Source organism: Arvicanthis niloticus, chromosome 13 (assembly GCF_011762505.2).
Source record: "Arvicanthis niloticus isolate mArvNil1 chromosome 13, mArvNil1.pat.X, whole genome shotgun sequence".
Lineage (NCBI taxonomy): Eukaryota > Metazoa > Chordata > Mammalia > Rodentia > Muridae > Arvicanthis > Arvicanthis niloticus.
Window position 1 is genome coordinate 14806664 of NC_047670.1, and position 22821 is coordinate 14829484.

At 35.6% G+C, this 22821-nt stretch overlaps 1 protein-coding gene across 5 annotated transcripts in view; it reads left to right on the forward strand.

Annotated features, from left to right (window-relative positions):
- Positions 1-22821, forward strand: part of Vps13b (vacuolar protein sorting 13 homolog B) — a 567993-nt gene that overhangs the window by 262848 nt on the left and 282324 nt on the right. For 4 of the 5 annotated variants that reach the window (XM_076911259.1, XM_034516325.2, XM_076911256.1 and 1 more), the window contains 2 exons: positions 7416-7543; positions 17088-17322. The exons of the other annotated variant lie outside the window; for it this stretch is intronic. In XM_076911259.1, coding sequence (XP_076767374.1) covers positions 7416-7543; positions 17088-17322 — 363 coding nt within the window. The remainder of the gene's footprint in view (positions 1-7415; positions 7544-17087; positions 17323-22821) is intronic. 5 annotated transcript variants of the gene reach the window in all.

The window sequence follows — 22821 nt, forward strand, 5'->3', positions numbered from 1 at the left end:
ATACGCAAATGTAAACACCTACAATAATGAACAAAGTCCACTATATCGGTGCATGAGTGTACATAATACTACAGTACTCTTCCTTCTGTTTTATATTTACTTGGTATTTCAACTGGTTGTGGTAACAATGGTTTTCTTTTTTTATAAGCTATTGTATAGCTATTTTTCAACAGCTTTCTGCTTCAGTGTTTTGAATGTTGTTCATGCCTGATATGTTTTTGACCTAGGACAAACCTAGGATGTACTTACTCTGTTTTTATGTATCTCTTTTCTGCTATTTGACAGGTTGTTTCAAGACTGAATCAGGATTCTTGCCTCCATGTCTCTTGATCCTTTTGGTTCTAGTTCTGATACTGAATTGTTCCTCTGCTGCCATGCTGCAGCACTGATCTCAGCCTTCTCATCCCCAGTGTCAGCATCTCTGGGAAGTCCTGACTAGTCCCCATGGTGCCCTCCTGCACCCTTTTGGTCTCACACTGTTACCTGTTTCCTTCTTTAGAGTCTCACTTTCTTTTTTGTTTGTTTAAGATTTATTTATTTTAGGCATGTGAGTACACTGTCACTCTTGCTGTCTTCAGACACACTAGAAAGGGCCATCAGATCTTATTACAGATGGTTGTAAGCCTCCATGTGGGTACTGGGAATTGAACTTAGGAACTCTGGAAGAGCAGTCAGTGCTCTTAACCACTGAGCCATATCTCTAGTACTGGAGTCTCACTTTCTTAACTGAATGTAGGCGCTTATGGAAAAATTGACAACAGTAGAATGTTTCTGGTCATGCCCTGGCCAAAATTAAGTCACATTCAAACATTCATTGAATCTGATATGTCTCTGCAACACTTGTTTGCATCACACTGTATCTTGTGCTTTCAGTCTGATGCTAGAGCATGCATGCTTTGTGCTGTACTTGACACCATGCAATGCAACACCAAGGAAAGCTGCTGAGTTGACTCACATCCAAGACTACTGAGTGTGAGGTGTGGTATGCTTACCATGGACCATGCTTCCTGCTGTCATGGGGGCATGATGGTTTAATTATGGAAAACAAGGACTTTTAAGTATGTTCATTGGCAAGTAAATATTAAATTGTACCCGTGGACTGTAGTGTGTTAGAATGTTTGATTTTAAAGGATTGCTGTTTGAGTTGCTGTCTGAGTTTCATGAAAAAAATGTCTTAGTGGTTTGTGGTTTAGGATTAGGACAAATTTCTAACATATTGAAAGTGATCTATACATACTTGTCACATTTTCACTGTGTTTGTGAATTAGTGTACTCAACATTAATAATTATAAAAGAAACAACACTGAAAACATGATGTGTGTCCTTCAGCAAACACTACATTGTTGATAGTTGTTTTTATGCTAAAATAGGTGAGTATATCCAAGTCATAGTAGGTATATTTGCTTTAATATTAATGCAATAATCTTCTGCATACCAAAGAATTGTTTCGAAGTAAGCTTCTTCATGGTCCCTATTAGTGACTGTTGATTTGTAATGTGTGTCTCTGTGTACCTGTGACTGATAGCTGACTTACTAGATCTGAGTGGTAGTGTATCAGTATTGAGCAGTGACAGAGTGCACAGATGTGCAAGTTTAGAACCATGGCAGCAGTGAAGTGTGCAAGTCAGAAGTAGTTTGTGAATAAACTTTTGTGGGATATTTTCATTTTCTTTTCATCCGCTTTCCTTTCATTCTCCCTACATCTCAATTTTATTTGAGTTATATATTCTCATATATTTCTTATCTATATGATTTTTTAAAAGAAATACCATTTTATATGCTGGTGAGATGATTGCTTTTGCATAAACATGCTTGCTGCTAAGGTGGAGAAGTTGGTCTATTCTCAGGAGCCGCCACATGGTATAAGGAGAGTTGTCCTCTGTCCTCTACATGTGAGGCATGATGGCATGTACTCCCATACACATACATTTACAAATAAACAAAAATGTGTATGTATTATTTAGCTATAGACACCCTTAACCAAATAGGAAATTGACACTTTATTCTAGTTTTTTGTAGTATCTTCTTGCATAAAATAATGGTGTGAGATACCACATAATCCCTGTGTTGAGAATGTTGTTTGTCTCAGGTATGTAAGTTGAAAGCAAGTCCTTTTAGTCAGCTTAGTGTTCCTTAGTCATGAGACTTTACAGTGTGTGATGAGTTTTGTTATGTTTCAACTATTTCTTCTGCCTTAGTTTTTACAATTTCCCTCAAGCTTTCCCTTTTCTCACTATCTATTAGGAAGCCTTGACTTCCCTTTTGGTGTGTTTAGTTGATTATCTTCTCTGTTTGCCTATGGTGGTTTGAACAGTTTTGGCCTCCATAGATTCATGTGTTTGAATGTTTGGCCATATGGAATGGCACTATGAAGAGATGTGGCCTTGTTGCAGGAAGTGTGTCAGCAGGCTTTGAGGTCTCCTGTGCCCAAGCTATACCTGCTGCCTATGAATCCAGATAACTCTTAGATCCTTCTCTAGCATCTTGTTTGCCTGGATGCTCCCAATGCTTCCTGCCATGATGATAATAGACTAGACCTCTGAAACTGTAAGCCAGCGCCAATTAAATGTTTGCCTTTATAAGAGTTGTCTTGGTCATAATATCTCTTAACAGCAATAAAACATTGCATATGATTGTTCTTAACATATTTCTTCTCTAAGATGTTTAGCAGACTCAATTTGTAAAACTTATTTAGATTAGTGTAACCGCTTTGTGTGCATGAGAGGGTGTCCAATGGCCCTTTCACAGGAGTTGCCAAAGACCATGGGAAAAACATAAATATTTACATTGTAATTTATGACAGTGGCAAGGTTACAGTTATGAAGTCACAATGAAAATTAATTTATGGTCAGGATCAGCACAGCAAGAAAAACTATGTTAAAGGTTCATTTTGCAGCATTTGGAAGTTTGAGCACCACTCAAACTAGAGGCTTCTAATTTTTATCTGTTAAGTTTTCTTTTAGATGATTGAACTGTGTTAAGTCCAGATGTTGTCTTTGTTGTAAATGCTGTATTGGACAACTTATTTTTCATTAGCATAAGTGAGAAACAGAGATGTGCACATTTCTTTTTGATTATGTATATATCAAATAAAACTAAGGGTAGAAGGTATATCTCAGTACTAGCGTCCTTGCCAAGCATGTACAAAAGGCCCTGCACTCAATAGTCAGTTATTCACTAATGAGGAAGCATGCACTATGAATAGGTACTTTACCCAAAGGTGCAGTATTTTAGATTAATATCAAAATATGCTGATTGAGAGATTTCAGTAAAGATACATATTAGTTATGAAGTGCTAAATAAAATAAAGGAAATACATATGTCCCTTCAGTGAAATAAATATTATCTTTGTATCACATCTGTGTTGAAGGCCATAAACATGTAGTGGATAGTTAGAAGTGCATCTTTAAAGAAAAACTGCTAGAGGATTGGATTTTCTTATTGGATACCATCCTCATGTTTTGCCTAAGTCCCATATCTAATGGATCCTAGTGATGACACCTCCCACTTTGTGGACTGTATTTGATAGGTGAAATGACTTAGACCAGGAAAGGCATAATGTTGAGAAGTATTTGCTATGAGAACTGAGTCATTTCAAATGACCAAATGACTTTTGATTCTTTGAGTTAATGGCATAACTTTGGTGTTATGAGATTCTCTGATATCAAATATAAGCCACTTGATATTGAATGTTACTATTTTCTTCACCTGGTTTTCTATACTGAAGGGATACTTAGACTTAACCATTTTTGCAATTGAAGTCATTTTGCAAACCCCCAAAATAACTGATTGGTAACAGATTTCCTGTTCAGTCTGAACATGCTAAGGTAATGTTTTGGCATAATAACAGGTTGAAATTTAATAGCAAAAGTATTGTCATGTAAACCTGTGGCCTAATTTTTTTTAGGTGTGTCTGTATGTGGATGGATGCATGAGTTTGTGTATTTCTATGTGCACGTGTCAGCCTTGGGTTTCATTCCTAATGGGTTGCCCATCTTTGTTTGCTTTTTTTTGTTGTTGTGGTGGTGTAAATTTGAACTTTTAAAAAATACTTCTTAACCTTTTAAGATTATAATAGAATTACATCACTTCTGCCTTTCTTTATGTTATTTTACTTTTTGAGAATTTTATACAGCATATAAAATTTTAAGCCAATTTTAAGCAAAGTCATCAGTACCTTGAATTCTTCCCAGATCCACTCCTCTTTTTCCTACCTACTTAACTTTGAATCCTGTTTGTTTCTTTCTTTGTTTTTTCAAGGCAGGATTTCTGTGTGTAGCCCAGCCTGTCCTGGAACTCACTCTATAGACCACATCATCTTTGAACTCATAGAGGTCTGCCTGCCTCTACCTCTTGAGTACTAGGACTAAAGCAGTACACCACCACCACCATGCTGAATCCTATTTCACAGTACCTACTTGAGACATGTCTCTCACTGATCTGGAGGTCCCCAATTATGCTAGGGTGGCTGGCCAGTGAGCCAGAGGAATTCCTGTCTCTGCTTCTCATTGTCGGATTGGAAGCACATAGACCATGCCTGGCTTAAAGTGAATTCTGGGACTCTAACTCAGGCTGCATGATTGCACAGGAAGCACCTCCTAGCCGAGGACTCTTTCTCCACCCTGCCAACATTTTCACTCTTATATCATTTCTTCATTTCATCTAACTGCAAGTAATGTGCAGAAAGATTATTTTGTAGTGGAAGCATAAGAAGATTGTGGATACAAGACAGATTTTATATCATAATCACTACCATGTGCTGTAGTTTATCACTGTGCTCTGCTGTCTCTGTGGACAGACACCATGAAGAATTTATGTTATGTTCTATTATGTCCCAATTCTGCAAGTTACAAAAGACCAAATCTAATAGAAAATCAGTGACCATTTCTTAGAAGAAGTAGTAACTTGATCTTTGGTTTAAAAAAAAAAAAAAAGGCTATAGATAAATTTCAGACATGTTAAAGTTTTTTTCTGTATATATTTAATGAATTGTTAAACTTGTCATTAATCAGTATGTTCATAATATTTTTCAAAGACTGATTTATAAATATTGTGACATTGTAAATGGATAGTATTTTGAGAGGTGATTGTCTTTTTTTGATGAGTACCCTGATACTGAACATGAATAAATGACTTGTAATCATACAGTAAGTGCACAGCTAACCCAGTAAGTTACATTGGTTCACAGTACAGTACACTTTTCAGAGCACATAGATAAATAAAAATGGTAGTCAGTAGTGCCAATGCATCCCTAGAAACAACTGTTTATGTTATTTTGAACTAAGAAAATTTAATGTCTCAAAATTACTTTATTCAGTGCTGAAACAGGAAATAAATGTTTAACATTACACTGTGATAAATGTAACTTTAATACATCTCCAATGAAAATAAGTAAATTACTTTAAGAATTATTTGGCATATGATAGAAATGATGCATTTGCTAAGCATTTGATTAAATAAGACATCACTGTGCATCATTTGAATAACAGAAAGTGCATATAGTGGTTGAATGGATAGACTCTGAGGCCTTAGTGTCTAGACTGCCATGTTTCTGTTTCCACCTTCTATGTAGGTAACTTGGAATAAGTTAATTAACCTCCTTGTGATTAACTGCCTTACCTGGTAGTCTTGCTGTGTCTGGATGTATGCATTCCTTCTGGGCTGTTAACAGGTATAATGGTTGATTATTTGTACGTATAGTAGGTATTGTAAAGGTCTCAGTAATGAATGTGACTCCAGACTAGCAGAGGTTCATACAGAATATTTATCCTGCTCATAAAACTATACTGAATTGTAGAACTCATTATTTTACTTATTCACAAAGCACATGACACAAAAGTGTACTATTATCTATTAGAAAATATGGTGGATTGAAAATAGTATAACCAAAATAGTGAACATTTATATTTTTAATAGCCACATTGTTATTTAATAATAATTGTTAATTGTGCTTTTCTTACTTGCATAATGCATTTAAGCTACAGGCAGGTTTTTAGGACTGTGTTTTTTCAACTTTTTATTATGTGAGGACTTTATCTACATCAGCATGTATAGGAAGCATGCATTTGTCTTGGGACAAATTCCTATTTCATTGTCAGACAATAGTGCACTTGATATATTAGCACTGTCTGAGTGGATTTATTTCAAGCTATAGTACTCATTACATAGCAGTAATATTTTTCAGTACTTTAAAAAAACTCACTGCAACCCTTTGTGAAAGTGTTTTGTATTCATACTTTAAAAATAATTTTAATTAAATTGATAGAAATTTAAAGTAAGCGTAGGTTAACATTTTATTGTGTAAAGGTCCCAATGTGTATAAAGTTATTTAAATGTTAAGAAAATCAAAGTAGGTAATTATTAGAAAGGAATTTATATCCAAATATACACAGTAGAGATACAGTATTCCCTTTACTTACTGTCTTTCCACTTACCCCACAAAGATAATTTGTGCCATGGTTTGTTTTTCAGTTTCTTGTAAATTTTATATATGTAGTAGGGAAGTTCTCACTAAAATTTACACACTATTTTGAAAATATATTTACTTATACCACAAAATTTTAGTTTATTTTCACTTTAAAAGATACCAACAAACGTTTTTATCAATGCCTCACCTCCCATTGTTGAATTGTAGTTCTTACTGAAGTAAGTAATCATTGAGCATTTTCTCTTTGTCTATCACCTGTTCTTCCTTTTCTCTTTCTTTCCTGATTTCCTGTTTTCTTTTGCATGTAAATTACTTATGTGTATTAACTTGAACACTGTAAGCATATATGAATTTATTAAGATAAATACACATAATTTACATATTATTAGAATTATTAAATAGCTTAAAATAATTCATGAAATCTTATCAGAGTTTTGAAATTCAATAGTTCTTGTCAATGAACCAAATTTCTATTAACAGAGAATATCAGTTTTTTTATTATGACATAAGTCTTACGTATACATTGATTAATTTTTGTTATGTTTTTATTTTCTCTGTTATATTTTGCTATTTATATAATTTCTATTTGTTGTATTATTTGTTAATTTTTTCTATAAATAATTTTGTAAGTAAGACATTACCACCTGGAAGTTTGATTTATGGGGAGACCCATTTTCTGTCACTTTATGATGATCAATTGTTGTGCGGAACTAAAGGCACAGCTTAGTTCATAAATGAGTGCCTCTCTGTGTGAGCAGTTAGGAGAGCATTTCTGTTCACCTAGAAGTTACCCTCTCAGTCATCAGGGACTTGACTGATAGCTGAGCTCAGGAACCCCACAGAGTGAATCAAATAGTGGGCACTTAGAATCTCATACAGATGCGATAATTTTAAGCAGAGATAGAAACCATCTTAGAAATACTTACAATCATAGCTTTGTAAAAGTACAATGTATAAATTTTGCTAACTAGCTGTTCCTAAACTTAAGAGTCCAGACCACTGTCAGTTCCTGTGAAGGCCATGCTGCACATTCATGAAGAATGTAGAAGTCCTGAAGATAAAATGAAGGAATTTATTGCGATATTATGGAATGCAGTGAAGAGTCTCACGCTACAGGTAAATGGAAGCATTAAAAATGCTATGGCTCTACTTCCCATAATGCTATGATAATTGTAGCATAGCCAGTAATGCTACAGTCTTTCTGACAACATTGCTTTAGTGTATCTCATGTCCACGGGTGCTATGCTTACTACAGGCTACATTTCCATAGTCTGTCTGTGTCTCCTGATACACTTGCTAATTACAGACTGTATTCCCACAGTTCATCTCATGGCCATTGGTACAGTTTACTTTTTACAGTTAAAGTTATGTGGCAATAAATGGTTTATAAAAATGTATATATTTTGAATTTGTTTTAAAGTTAAAATAACTGATATATTCTAAACACTGGTTTTTAAAAATATTATCCAAAAGATCTATGATTAGGTATACTAAATTTTATTCTAATTTATTTTGACTTTTTAATGCATATAACTCAATCTGTCCAACCCACAGTATTTTGGAGTGGGCATTTTTGTTTGACCAGGTTTGGCATATAAAATCTAATAGGAAAGACAAACTTTTCTTTATATTTCATATATAATAGAACTTAGCAGTAACATTTTTTTGATTTTTATTTATACCTTGTTATAAAAAATTACTTTCTTTTGATACTTATAAACTTTGTCTGTGAAGTACATGTCCTTTTTTCTTTTGTTCTGTTACTATTTTTTCTAGTATAAGTGTTTTTCTAGTATAAATGTGTTTTTCTAGTATAAGTGTTAACAGACTCTTAGAAATTGAATTTCTATAGTGCACATATGCACATGTATGGACATGCACATATCCAGTGACATTATGTGAAACATCTTATGTGGAATTCCTCTTGAGAGATTTAGAAAACTCTATGTCTTAAACGGCATGGGAGTATGTTAGGATAAGCATTATGGACATGCACTGCTTTCTTCTGATGAATTCAGAGACCAAGCTACTTAGTATTCTGTTACTTTGACAAAGTACCTGAGAAAGGAAGAATATTTTTATTTGCTACTTGAGAAGTTTGAGTTGTTTTTTAGAAGAAATAGGTATGGTTGGCTGACTCCATTGCCTATGGGCCTATGTTGAGAACTGTGTATGGCAAACAGGTGTAGCCGAGCAGAGCTGCTCAACTCCACCCACCTGGGAAACAGAGAGAGGTGGCCAGGGACTGCACACACCATTCACAGGCATCTTCTGCTCACTTCTTCCAACTCAGAACCACCTTCTAACTAATCAGCTCAGCTCTCAGCTGTGGGTTATCCCACCATCTGTGAACCAAGCCTTCAGTGCAGTCCTGGGGAACACTTTATATCCACATCATATTACAGTGACCCAGGTGAATATTCAGTGATTAATAGAACTGGTTGATACCATTCCATCTTCTGTAACACAAGAGTTAACAGTAACAACCAAATAAAGTATACCATGAGCTTAAATGCTGTTTCATATTAATAGTTATAATAAAATTTACCTCCTTTCTTCCTTATCCAGTCTACAATGCATTAAATAGCATTCTGTGATTATCTTTTTGATACCATTTTCAAAAGATAAAAAGTTAGATGCCAGCCTTAGAAAAATATTCTATTTCCTTTATATTTATAATCATTCCCTTTATATTCCTTAATTCCTTAACAATATATATGTATACATATACATAGAGTTCTTTATTATACTCAGGATGAATTAACAGAATCACATTTATCTTACTGCCAGAAATAAGAAAAATATATAAACAAAATACAGAAAACTGTGGTTTCAGAACACCAGTCAAGTGAATAACCAAATGACTCAGGTTGAAGTTAACTTTCTAACTGAAGGACTTAGGGAATGAGAAAGCAGTCTAAGGAGGTCATCTCCCTTCTGGTTATAGTATCTGAGTAGATAGTGATGTCATTTAAACAATACAATATAGCTTTTCATAATTAGAAAAAGAATTGGGTCTGATTTTATGTGTATATTTGAAATGGTTAACTGGTATATACTGGTGTCTTAGAATATTCTGCTATATTAGAATATATTGGTATCGTAGAATATTCCTTTCTAGAACAGACTTACAGTTGAAATTTGATCTGGGGAGTCTTCCTATAGATATTTAAGACACAGAGAATGGGAGAAACTAGAAATTCAGGAAAACATGTCAGTTGAAAGAGCAATGGTCCTCTGACACAGTACTTTAAAGTAGCCAGTACAAGACGAAATGTCCCTGAGGAAAACTTAATCAGATGAAATGTTCATGGAAGTCCAGAAAGTGTTGAATTTCCACAAGTCAGGGACAGTTTACATGTTAACTCTGGCCTTACTATTGCTTACCTGTGCTATGAAATATACCGTTGCCATGTAAGATTATTTTTAAGTTTATCAGCCTTGTAGTAATCATGACTGTTGTATAACGATGCAGTGCTCTTACTAGCTTTACTCATTCTCAATTCTCTGCTAGTTATTCATAAATACAGATAATGGTAGCTGTCTTAGTTAAGGTTTTACTGCTGTGAACAGATACCATGACCAAGGAAACTTTTATAAGGACAACATTTAATTGGGGCTGGCTTACAGGTTCAGATGTTCAGTCCATTGTCATCAAGGAGGGAGCATGGCAGCATCTGAGAGTTCTACATCTTCTTCTGAAGGCTGCTAGTAGAATACTAGCTTCCAGGGAGCTAGGATGAGGGTCTTAAGACCCACGCCCTTAGTGACATACATACTCCAACAGGGCCATACCTTCTAATAGTGCCACTCCCTAGTCGGAGCATATGTAAGCCATCACAGTAGCCCTTATTCCTTCTTTTGTTTTAAGTGAAATTAGATGAAGAATACATCCCATAAAGTTTGTCACTCTCAGCCTTTGAAATGCACCATGTATTTTGTGGTCCCTCAGTTTGAGTAAGTATATTGGGTATTAATTTGCGTATGAGTATTTAATTTCATAAAGTATCTTGCTTCTGACTGTGGGATTTTATTTGTTGTACCCTGGTCCTGGTCCTGTGTGACACCTACTGTATTTAAAGATTTCCAGATGTTAATACGTCATGTAAGTTTTAGAGAAAAAAATTATATTTATTCTGATTAAGTGATTTAAATCTAAGTTAAAATATTGTTTGTAAAAAAAAGAACATTTTATGTTTTCTAAGATGTTTCATTGATCAAAATGTAAAACAGTAAACTCTGAACCTGTCATCAGATAAAACTGAACCTCATAACTTTAAAACCATCAAAAGATTATTTTTTTAGTAAAACTTTGAAGAAGTAAATATATTTGGGACCAGAGTTTATGGAAGATTGACTTTGGGGCCAAAGTTGGCATTTGTTAAAACCATGTTATTTCATGCTTAGGACAGAAAAACTTATGAAGTATAAAGGCACTAACAATATTTGGTATATACTATATATATTTTAGTAGCAAAATGGGACTTCTATACATCCTTATAATGTTTATTTTGTAACAATACATGTTGACTTAGACATTTTTTGCTTGAGGACCTTTTAATGGATTATATCAGGTTCATTTGTTCTTTGACAATTTTCTTTATCTGAAAACCACAAGTGCCAGTATCGTCAGCAATGATCTTACATTATCAAAAGCTATAATTTTATTCTGCAAGCACATAATTAACAGTGGCATAAAATTACAAAAATTTTGAGGTCTTCAGTTTCTTTCTTCAGGGACTTGACGATCTTGTCATTCAGATCTTTACTTGCTTGGTTAGAGGTACACTAAGACATTTTATATTATTTGTGGCTATTGTGAAGGGTGTTTTTCCACTAATTTCTTTCTCAGCCCATTTATCATTTGTATAAAGGAAGGCTACTGATTTGTTTGAGTTAATTTTATATCCAACCACAAAAATTGAGATGCTCTGGCCTGGAGCTCAAAGAAACGAAAGCATTGTTTTTGTTGATGCTGAACTCAGCTGTTTTGCTCATGTATATTGAGGTTCAGGTTGTTGTTCTAAAACATTCCAAAGTTTAATTTGTTTTCTGAGTCTCTGATCCCTTCAGTGGTACTCTGCCATTATGTATAGAACTACTTTTGTGTTATTTTGATGAGCCTGTCAAACTATCTCATGTTGCCGCCAGCAGCAACAGCTGAACCCGGTTCACCTGTAAGAGAGGCTGAGAATAGGGCGGGAAGAGATGAAGCCAATACAAAGTTCTCTGATCAAGGCTCGAAGTTTAATAATTTGCTTTCACATATAAAGGGGAAGCCCCACCCCCCAGAGTCTCTTCTTGGTTCAGCCCAGGGGCTGGGCAAGGAGATAGCAGTCCGGAAGGTGTCAAGGCTAGCTCAGCAGGCAGTCCATTCTTCTTAGCTCAGGTAGCAGGCTCCAAGGCTAGTAATGCAGTGCCTCTCCTAGGTCCTACTGTTGCTTGATCTATTGCGGTAAATGACTTTGCAGGCCTACTCAGGCCTGGGGGAAGGGCACAATCTCAAGTAAAGCACTATAAGCCAATTAAGCTAGGACAATTGAATTCTCTCCTGGGGAATTTAACCCTGGCTTTGGCCAGTGATGAAATAATAGTAGTTCTTAGTGTCTGGGAACTCCCTGATTCATCTTTAGTATCAAGTAGGAGTGGACATTTCAGGACAGACAGATGAAGAGCCAGTGCATTAATTATAAAAGCATGTTTTTTAACACTTAACACTAAAGGTTTTATATAGAGGTTTACCTGCCTATTCATTACCACCATTTCATGGTAGCTTCTTAGCAAGGTGAATTCTGAAATCTAACTCTAGGAATTTAACACTCCCCCCCCCCCCCCATCAAGACTGAATGGTAAGAGTATGGGAGCTATTCAAGAATTCCCCTTAATTTTTTGTTTTATTTTCACTTGAAACTTAAACTTAGGTATATTTAGTTTCCCTATGCAAAATAGTTCCATGACACACTGCGCTGACTGGTTTTGTGTCATCTTGATACAAGCCAGAGTCATTTGGGAAGACAGAACTTCAGTTAAGAAAATGTTCCCACCAGGTTGGCCTGTGGGCTAGCCTCTGATACATTCACTTGATTGGTCATTGATGTGGGAGGGCCCAGCTTACTAGGAGCTAAAAGAAAGCCCAAATGATCAAGTCAGTACACAGCACTCTTCCATGGCCTCTACATCAGCTCATACCTCTAGGTTCCTGCCTTGAGTCCCAGCTCTAAATTTTCTCAGTGATGAACAGTGACTGGGAGATGTAAGCTGAAATAAACATTTTCCTCTGCAAGTTGCTTTTGGCCATGGTACTTCATCACATCAGAAGAGACCCCAAATAAGAAATACACTAATAATATAAACAAGAAATGAAGTTGGTTATAGTTTTGTGTCTTTGTTCTGCTATAGCAAAAATATACAGGTAAAATTCAGGTAAACAACCAAAGTTTAGAATGTGGACCATGTACATCCTTTTAAATAGTTGAAGTCAAATAGTTTTGCAAATAGCAGACACTTAGTGTTTATTTGTGGATTTGGAAAATGTTTAGTTGACAGCATCTTTCTGTCGATGTATTTCCCTTTTATGAGGAAAATGTACTGAAGTTGTCTTTGAACTTATCTGACCATTAAGTCAATTTTGTTAATTTCCTAATAGATTTCTTCAGTGGAACAAAACAGTGAAGAGCATACATGAAGAAATGACTTTAATTTTTAGTTGCAAAAATTGTCATTTACTTATTTAACAGTTTTTAATTAAATATCTAGTAAATGCTAGGAACTCTGTTACATGCTGTAGCACAGGTGAAGTACAAACAGTATTGACTTAGAGGTAATATCTGCTGAAAGTTTTGTAATATTGAGGAATTCTCTGAAAAGATGAAGTAATTCATTTATTTATTTGTTTCAATTCTAGAGAATATAACTTATCAATAAAGCTCTCTACTATAGTGCTTTGTCACTCTTTATTGTTATCTTTTTCATGGCAGGCCTTTTTTTTTTTTTTTTTTTTTGTCTCTGTCTCTGTGTTACTTGAGTTTCAGTTCAGATCCTTGTAGATGTGAAAGAAAGCACAGATGAAAACAGGGAGAAAGTAACTTACAATGGGAGACTTTTTTCCCCTTTAATTTGAAACTTTTAAAAAGAATTTTATTTGTTTGTTTGAGCACACTGTAGCTGTCTTCAGACACACCAGAAGAAAGATGGTTGTGAGCCACCATGTGGTTACTGGGAATTGAACTCAGGACCTCTGGAAGAGCAGTCAGTGCTCTTAACTGCTGAACCATCTCTCCAGCCCTGAAATTGTTTCTTAAAGAATAAAGTATATTCACATAGAGAATATCTCATTCTTTAGTGTTTTTAAATAAGTACAAGTATTCCTAAAGTTTTATTTCAAACTCGGGGAACATATTTTGGGGGCCTATGACTCGGTTGTCTCTGTAAAAGCATGTAGACCAGCATTAGAAAGAATTTATATATAAAGTATTTCATGAGCTAGCAAGTGACTAGCTAAGATTTTTCATATTAATGTGTAAATACTTCTTTTTAAATGAGTTGCCCTCATACTTATATAGCAGATAAATCACAAAAATCAGTTCAGTTTTCCTTGTTTTGAATTGGATTCTTTTCTCATACACAATATTCGATGACACATTTCCTATCGTCTAATCCTCCTAGTTCCTCCCTACTTCTGTCTAGATCCATTTTCTCTCTGTCCCTCATGAGAAGAGAATAAGCTTCTGATTTGGGAATTTTCACCTACAGAGCTGGGAAACACCAGGCATGGATGGGTCTTTTTCAATGGCACATAAACTTGAAGTTTAAGAAAAAGAATACATTGCAATAATTTCATTTATTAAAATATGAATACCAAATTTTTTTTCCTTTATTGGTTTATCCTCTATATCTGGTACCTAAGCCTACAGCCCTTGACCTAGTAGGAATCAAATAGAGGTGGTTCCCCTTCAAGAATTTATAGTAATCCCCTTATTTCACCCATGAATGTGTTCAATGTTGGAAAAAGAACTTGTTGCTACCAAAACTGAAACAAGATCCTTGAAACAGAAAGGATGTTGCCATGGAAAAATGGAGTAACTCAGTGCAGCTGCAATGCATTAATGAATAGGGCAGCTTTTAAAGATCATTTGTGTTTGGTGTGCTGCAGAGGGTCCCAACCAGGTGGTTTCCATGAACAGAATCTGACCCCCGGATTCAGGATGTCTTACTGGCAGATTACTTCATTTTCTTTCCCTTGAATTGTCAGGTCCTTATACTACTGCAGAATTTACAGCTGCACACTTATGCCCAATAATATAAATCACTCAACATTTTACATTAAACCACAGTTTAGACACACAGTTTAGCAGTTACTCTAAAAGTATAGAAAAGATTCATGTCATAGCCTCTGTATAGAATACATGTTATTCTCTGTAATAGTTTTGAGCAATTTGTAGTATGTGTGTTTACATTCGAATCACTAGAGGAACCCTCAGCATAAAAACCATATTTTAGAAAACTCATGTTTCAGAGTTTTTAACCTGACTCATACATGTTTATACTATTGATTATGTATGCTTTATTCACTGTTTCCATGCTATGAAGTAGCTGATTTTTAAGTTAGTAGAGTGGAATGTTTTATGATTTTGGAAATCATAGTACAATTAAAATTTTATTTCTAGGGCTGACATTGTGTGTATGGTCATGTGTTTTAGCATATTAAACTGATGACTTTCCAATGTTGAGAGCATTTTTAACATAATCAGTATCTACATGAAATGTCAATATTTATTTATATTTTAGTCTCTTAACCTGATTTAGGAAAGAAAGCTCACTTAAGTTCTGCCATTGTAACTTGTAAAATTAAACATCATTAATGCACTATGTTAAATATTTCAAACATACTAGTGATACATGTAAGACTATTTAGACTCATGTCTCAATGAGCAATGTTGTGATCTTGATCTGATCATAAACTGTTTACCTCTTACCTACTTCTACTGTGAAAGCTGCAAGGTAAGGTTGTAGAACTGATGGTCATGTGCCATTTTCCATCACCAAATTCAGTAGTTGTCCCTACCCAAAGATGTGAAGCCAATACGAACAGTGCTATTTATTTGTATGTCAGTGAATTATGTATTCTATCAAGGAACTCTAAGTGGAATTCCATGTTCTCCCTAGAAATACATTAACCTGAAAGAAGGGATATTACCATGTCTTTCATTATCAATTATAAAACACATTCTCCCTGCTAACACAATTACCTGAAATATGTCTAAACTTATCAAACAATACATGTTTAATTATACCTTCAAATCACATCTTTGTTGCACAATTTTAATAGAATACTATTAAGTAATAATTTATATTTGTTTAGAAAAATAATTTAAGGATGTTAGAATTTGAGGTATTATTATAACCTCAAATGGAATAGTATTTTGTAAGATAGAACTTAATCTTCACTGATACTGAATTATTAAAAACAACACTGATGTCATTGAGCTCTGCACTTGGGCATATTTGACATTAATGCTCTATATTTCTGGTGAGTTAAGTAACTATTCTCAATTTTTAAGGGGAATTAAACATTTTATGTAAAATTACAATTTACATAAGTTGAAGACTAAAATAAGACAAAGCACTTTGATTTCTAAGACTTTTTATATTTTCATCTGTAATTCATATGGCATATATATGTATATACACACATACATACACACACACACACACACATACACACATATATACATTTTGCCTCATAGAATGTATACACAAAGTTTGTTACATAGACACATTCTTTTAATGATTGTTTAGAGCTATGAAATGGGTATTTTAGTATGTGTTCATCTATAAAATTAGTTTCTAATTTTTTTTTAAAGATTTATTTATTTTATGTATATGAGGACACTGTCACTGTCCTCAGACACACCAGAAGAGGGCATCAGATCCCATTACAGATGATTGTGAGCCGCCATGTGGTTGCTGGGAATTGAACTCAGGACCTCTGGAAGAGCAGTCAGTGCTCTTAACCACTGAGCCATTTCTCCAGCCCCTAGTTTCTAATTTTTAAATATAGCGCCTGAGTGGGCATAGAAATAGCATTATTTTAAAAAAGTTGCCAGGCAGTGGTGGTCCAAGCCTTTAATTTTAGTACTTGGGAGGCAGAGGCAGGTAGATCTCTATGAGTTTGAGGCCAGCCTGGTTTCAGAGTGATTTCCAGGACAACCAGTGCTACATAGAAAAACCCTGTCTCAAAAATCAAAAACAAACAAAAAAGCCCTCTCCCCCGCAAAAAAAAAAAAAAAAAAAAAAAAAAAAAAAGCAAAGTGGCTAGCCTTATCTGGCTGTTGCTAACCTCATCTGATGACCTGGAGAAGCAGGAATTTTGTGTCTTCAGTATCTCCCTGCACGTGCCCTAACTCCTTCATGATTCTTGAAGATAAGTTGTGAAGGGCAGCTGCAGTTTTGGTCCTATGTCACTGGGTACTTGGATCAGGTTTATAGCTTGAAGCAATGCTTTTCCAATTGTCATTTGGATTTCTTAAGTAAACTCATGAAGACATATGGAGGGCATATCTTCCATTTTTGACTTTATTATTTATTGTGACAATATTGAATTGTTCAAATGTAAGTTTGATTTTACTTTAATAATTTTAATTATGCTTTTCTTTTCTAGCTTGATGTACAGTCTTGCTGTGTATTCATTCCAAATGACAGCCTGCCTTCCCCAAGTACAATTGTGTCTGGTGACATCCCTGGAACAGTAAGAAGTTGGTACCATGGACAAACCAGCATACCAGGAACACTTGTCCTGTGTTTGCCACAAATAAAGATTATTAGTGCTGGTCACAAGTACATGGAACCTCTGCAAGAGATTCCTTTTGTGATCCCAAGGCCTATCCTTGAAGAGGGTACATTTATATTTTTTTCAAAAGTCCTCTAAGTGTTAGTGCCCCTCCTCCATCCCCTAATCTCTCTGCCTGTGCACCCATCCCCCTCCATCCCATTCTGGCTCCCTCTTTATAGCTTTGTGACACTCTGCTCTGTCTCCCAACCAACTCCCATCCCTATTAGTTATCTAGACTCTGTGCCTGTTTAGATTGAAACACACAAAGCTGTAGCATAAAAGCTAACGTCTACATATTGAAGAAGACATGCAGTGTTTGTTTTTTGTGTCCTAGTTACCTCACTCAGGATAATTTACCTGCAATTTCTATTTTTCTTAATGGCTGCATAATATTACATTGTGTAAATGTATCACATTAGAATTATACATTCATTAGTAAGTAAGATATAGAGTCCTTTGGATATATACCCAAGAGTGGTATGATGGTAAAGTGATTTTCAAATTTTTAAGGAACTACCACACTGATTTCAATAGGGGTTAAGTTTGGAATCCTGCCATCAATAAATAAGACAAGTTGATTATGGTGGATAAACTTTTTCATGCATTCTTATTCATCTTATAACTATCTTATTGATTGATATGTTTTGCATCTCTATTCAAAAGGGATATTAGTCTACAATTTTCTGTTTTTTGGGGGGTGGGTTCTGTGTTTTCAGTATCAAGGTATTAGTGGTTTTATTTAAAAAAATTAGAAAAATTTCCTTCAATTTTTATTTTGCTTAATAATTTGAGGGGTCCTGGTTTTTAATGTCTGATAGGATTTTGCACTGAATTAATTTGGCTCTGGGTATAAACTTTCTTTTCAGAATGAAGTTGTCCTAGTGCTTTCTGCAGAGCTGAATTGGTTAAACAAAGTGGATTGAATTTGATTTTATCATAGAATGTTTTCTTTTTCCATAGATTGTGATTGATAGTTTTACTGGATATAGTGTTCTGGGCGGGCATCAGTGGCCTGTCAGACTTAACAGCTGTCCAGAATCTTCTGGTTATCAGAGCTTTCATTAAAACTTAATGTGTTGCTCTAATAGGCCTGCCTTTCTAGATGATTGCTCCTTTTCCCTTGCAACTTTTAATATCCTTTCTTTGTTTCATTCATTTGCTGCTTTGATTATGTGTGTAATGGGGAAATCCCTTTTATGATCTGTATGCCAATAGGTGTCCATTCTTTAGCTAGGGAAAACTTTCTTCTGTGACTTTGTTAGAAATATCTTCTGTGTCTTTTGTCCTGGGATTCTTCTCCAGCTTCTATACCTACTATATATAGGTTTGGTCTTCATGCTGCTCCATATTTTCTGAGAGTTTTGTGCCTGGATCTTCATAGATTTAATATATTTTATTTGCCCTAGAAATTCGTTTTTTTCTACCTTGTTTTTAAGACCTTCAGTTCTCTCTTCCCTGTCCTTTACTGTGTGGCTAAAGCTGACCGCTGAGGTTTCTGTGACATCATGAGTTTTCACTTCCAGTTTTATTTCAGTTTGCTTTTTCTTTAGTGATTCTATTTCTTTTGTAGATTCTTTCATGTTTGAATTATTTTTATTGGTTTTTGAACTTTTTATATTTTCATGATTTCTAAGGCATGTATATCCTTCTTAAAGTTTTTAAACAAGTTCATGGCTGTGATTTAGAAGTCTTTGTCTTGTACCTCAGCCTAATTGCTTTTTCAGGAACTAAAACAGTAGGATTCCTTGATTCTGAAAAAGGAATATTATCTTGGCTGTTTGTGTTTTTACCCTGGGATATAGTTATCTGGTGTGTATATATATATTTGCTAAAGGAGTATTCTGTTTGTTGGTTGTTGTTGTTGTTCAGTGTTAGTCCTAACCAAGAGTGGAGGTCATGCCATTTCTGAATCACAGCCACTAGGTCCCAGCCAAGTGTGCTGGGTGTGGGGCCTCTTGTAGAGTGTTATTCTGCTGATGTGTAGGGAGTCACAAAGGATTAGAGATGCCTGAAAAGGCCAGCTAGGAAGAGCAATGGGGAATTTGGGTCTGCACCCAAAGGCCACATCTCCAGTGGCTGGGACTGTGCTGGGAAGACAGGTTCCAGCAGATTAAGGTAAGTCTAGAGAGGTCTGAATGAAGGATAGGAAGAAGAATGAAGGTCTTCTTTCTATCTGAGCCCCTGCTTAGACTAGTAGCAGCTTCTGTGGGTCAACAGAATCTCAAAGTACTATAGATGGTATAGTAGAAGGAAAGGCAGAAGGGGCAGCAGGAAGTGCTGTTAGCTGTGTGTGCACTCAGACTCTGATTTCCTAGGGGATAGGAAGTTGGCCGGTGGTGTGGGGTATTCCTATAGGCCAAAGTCAAAATCAAAGACAGTGATTTTATTTGAAGCCACTTGAGTTATGAATGAGTACATTATGTAGAAGCAATTGAATATATTACTTCTCAGGATTCTAATTTATTTTACATAAGGTAAATAGTTGTGAGATGACTTGAGCTGTGGGTCATTTTCAAGTGTGTACTTGATTTCTTGGATTACAGTATTTTCAGTTATAAATTCATGCCTCTTTGAACTGTGACATACTCATTTCAAACAAAAGGTGAATTTGGAAAGTGTTGTGTTGTAAGGAAAATAATATGATTCTGTGTTTCAATAACACAGTTCACATTTTGACAGTACTAAATAGTTCAACACCTTCTTCACATTATGAAGATGTAAGAATGAAGAATTCTTATATTTTGGGTTACTGTATATTCTGTTTATTGCTAAAAGCAGATAGCCTATGTAAGTCTTAGCTCAAAATTTTGATGTTCATTTCTCTGCTTTTCTTGAGCTGAAAGCTTCATTAGAAAGTTCCCTATGTTGGTAATATGAGATATTAAAAGGAGAGTTTTAAAAAGTTCCATTTGGGGCCTACATAAGGATATTGGAAGAAGGAAGACTCAGTCTTCTTTGTCTGCTTACAATTACTTGCTAGCACATCTATGGGAACGTACTTCTTCAGGATTCCAGCTTATACAGAAGGCCAAGAGGAGGAGGTCTGCAATGTACAGAGACAAGTTTGAGTACCACAGACTGGAATTTTATTGTGGAATCAGAGTAGATGACCAGTGGTGGAACCACTGCACTCAGAGCAGCAGGATTTCAGGATCCCAGAGGAAGCCTGAGTCCCAGGAGCTCTTCCACCTCAGGATCACAGAGATATCTGAACTCTGAGGAGTTCTGACACAAGCAAGATAACTGGAAATACATTCTCCAGTCAAAGACAGTGAGTGCAGGTAGCACTAGAGTTAACCACATGGTGAAAGGCAAGTGCAAGAATATAAACAACAGAAACCAAAGTTACCTGGCATCATCAGAACTGTTCTCCTACCATAGCAAATCCTGGACACCCCATCACACCAGAAAAGCAAGATTCAGATTTAAAATCACTTCTCATGAGGATGATAGAGGACTTTAAGAAAGACAAAAACAATTCTCTTAAAGAAATACAGGAGAACACAGGTAATCAGGTAAAAGTCCTTAAGGAGGAAACACAAAAATTCCTTAAAGAATTACAGGAAAACACAACCAAACAGGTGAAGGAATTAATCAAAACCATCCAGGATCTAAAAATGGAAGTAGAAACAATAAAGAAATCTCAAAGGGAGACTACCCTGGAGATAGAAAACCTAGGAAAGAAATCAGGAGTCATAGATGGAAGCATCACCAAGAGAATACAAGAGATGGAAGAGAGAATTTCATGTGCAGAAGATACCATAGCCAACATCAAACTAAATGGAGAGAAACTAGCAATCCCACTAAGATCAGGGACTAGACAAGGCTGCCCACTCTGTTGCTACCTATTCAATATAATATTGAAAGCCTAGTCAGAGCAATTAGACAAAAAAAAGAACTCAAAGGGATACAAATAGGAAAAGAAGAAGTGAAAATATCATTATTTGCAGATGATATGATAGTGTACATAAATGACCTGAAAACTTCCACCAGAGAACTCCTAAACCTGATAAACAACTTCAGCAAAGTGGCTGGTTATAAAATCAACTCAAATAAATCAGTAGCCTTCCTCTACTTGAAGGATAAACAGGCTGAGAAAGAAATTAGGGAAATGACACACTTCCCAATAATCAAAAATAATATAAAACACCTTGGTGTGAATTTAACCAAGCAAGTGAAAGCTCTATATGACAAGATCTTCAAGTCTCTGAAGAAAGAATTCGAAGAAGATTTCAGAAGATGGAAAGATCTTCCATGCTCATGGATTGGCACAATTAATATATTGAAAATGGCCATCTTGCTGACAGCAATCTACAGATAATTCAATCCCCATTAAAACTCCAACTCAATCTTTCGCGGAGTTAGAAAGTGAAATTCTCAAATCCATTTGTAATAGCAAAAAAAACCAGGATAGCATAAACTATTCTCAACAATAAAAGAACTTCTCAGGAATCACTATCCCTGACTTAAAGCTGTACTGCAGAGCAATAGTGATAAAAACTGCATGGTATTGGTACAAAGACAGGCAGGAAGATCAGCGGAATAGAATTGAAGATCCAGAAATGAACCCACACATCTATGGTCACTTGAACTTTGACAAAGGACCTAAAACCATCCAGTGGAAAAAGGACAGCATTTTCAACAAATGGTGCTGGTTTAATTGGAGGTCAGCATGTAGAAGGTTGCAAATCGATCTATTATTGTCTCCTTGTATAAAGCTCAAGTCCAAGTGGATAAAGGACCTTCACATAAAACCAGATACACTGAAACTAATAGAAGAGAAGGTGGGGAAGAACCTCGAATACTTGGGCACAGGGGGGAAGTTCCTAAACAGAACACCAATGGCTTATGCTCTAAGATCAAGAATTGACAAATAGGACCTCATCAAATTGCAAAGCTTCTGTAAGGCAAAGGAGACTGTCAGTAGGACAAAACAGCAACCAACAGATTGGGAAAAAGATCTTTACCAATCCTACATCTGATAGAGTGCTAATATCCAGTATATACAAAGAACTCAAAAAATTAGACTCCAGACAACCAAATAACCCTATTTAAAAAATGGGGTACAGAGCGAAACAAAGAATTCTCAACTGAGGAAACTCGAATGGCCGAGAAGCACCTAAAGAAATGTTCAGCATCTTTAGTCATCAGGGAAATGCAAATCAAAACAACCTTGAGATTTCACCTCACACCAGTCAGTGTGGCTAAGATCAAAAACTCAGGTGACTGCAGATGCTGTTGAGGATGTGGAGAAAGAGGAACACTCCTCCATTGTTGGTGGCATTGCAAGCTGGTACAACCACTCTGGAACTCAGTCTGGGGGTTCCTCAGAAAATTGGACATAGCGTTACCTGAGGACCCAGCTATGCCACTCCTGGGCATATACCCAGAAGATGCTCCAACATATAACAAGGACATATGCTCCACTATGTTCATAGCAGCCTTATTTATAATAGCCAGAAGCTGGAAAGAACCCAGATGTCCTTCAACAGAGGAATGGATACAGAAAATGTGGTACATTTGCAATGGATTATTACTCTGCTATTAAAAACAATGAATTCAA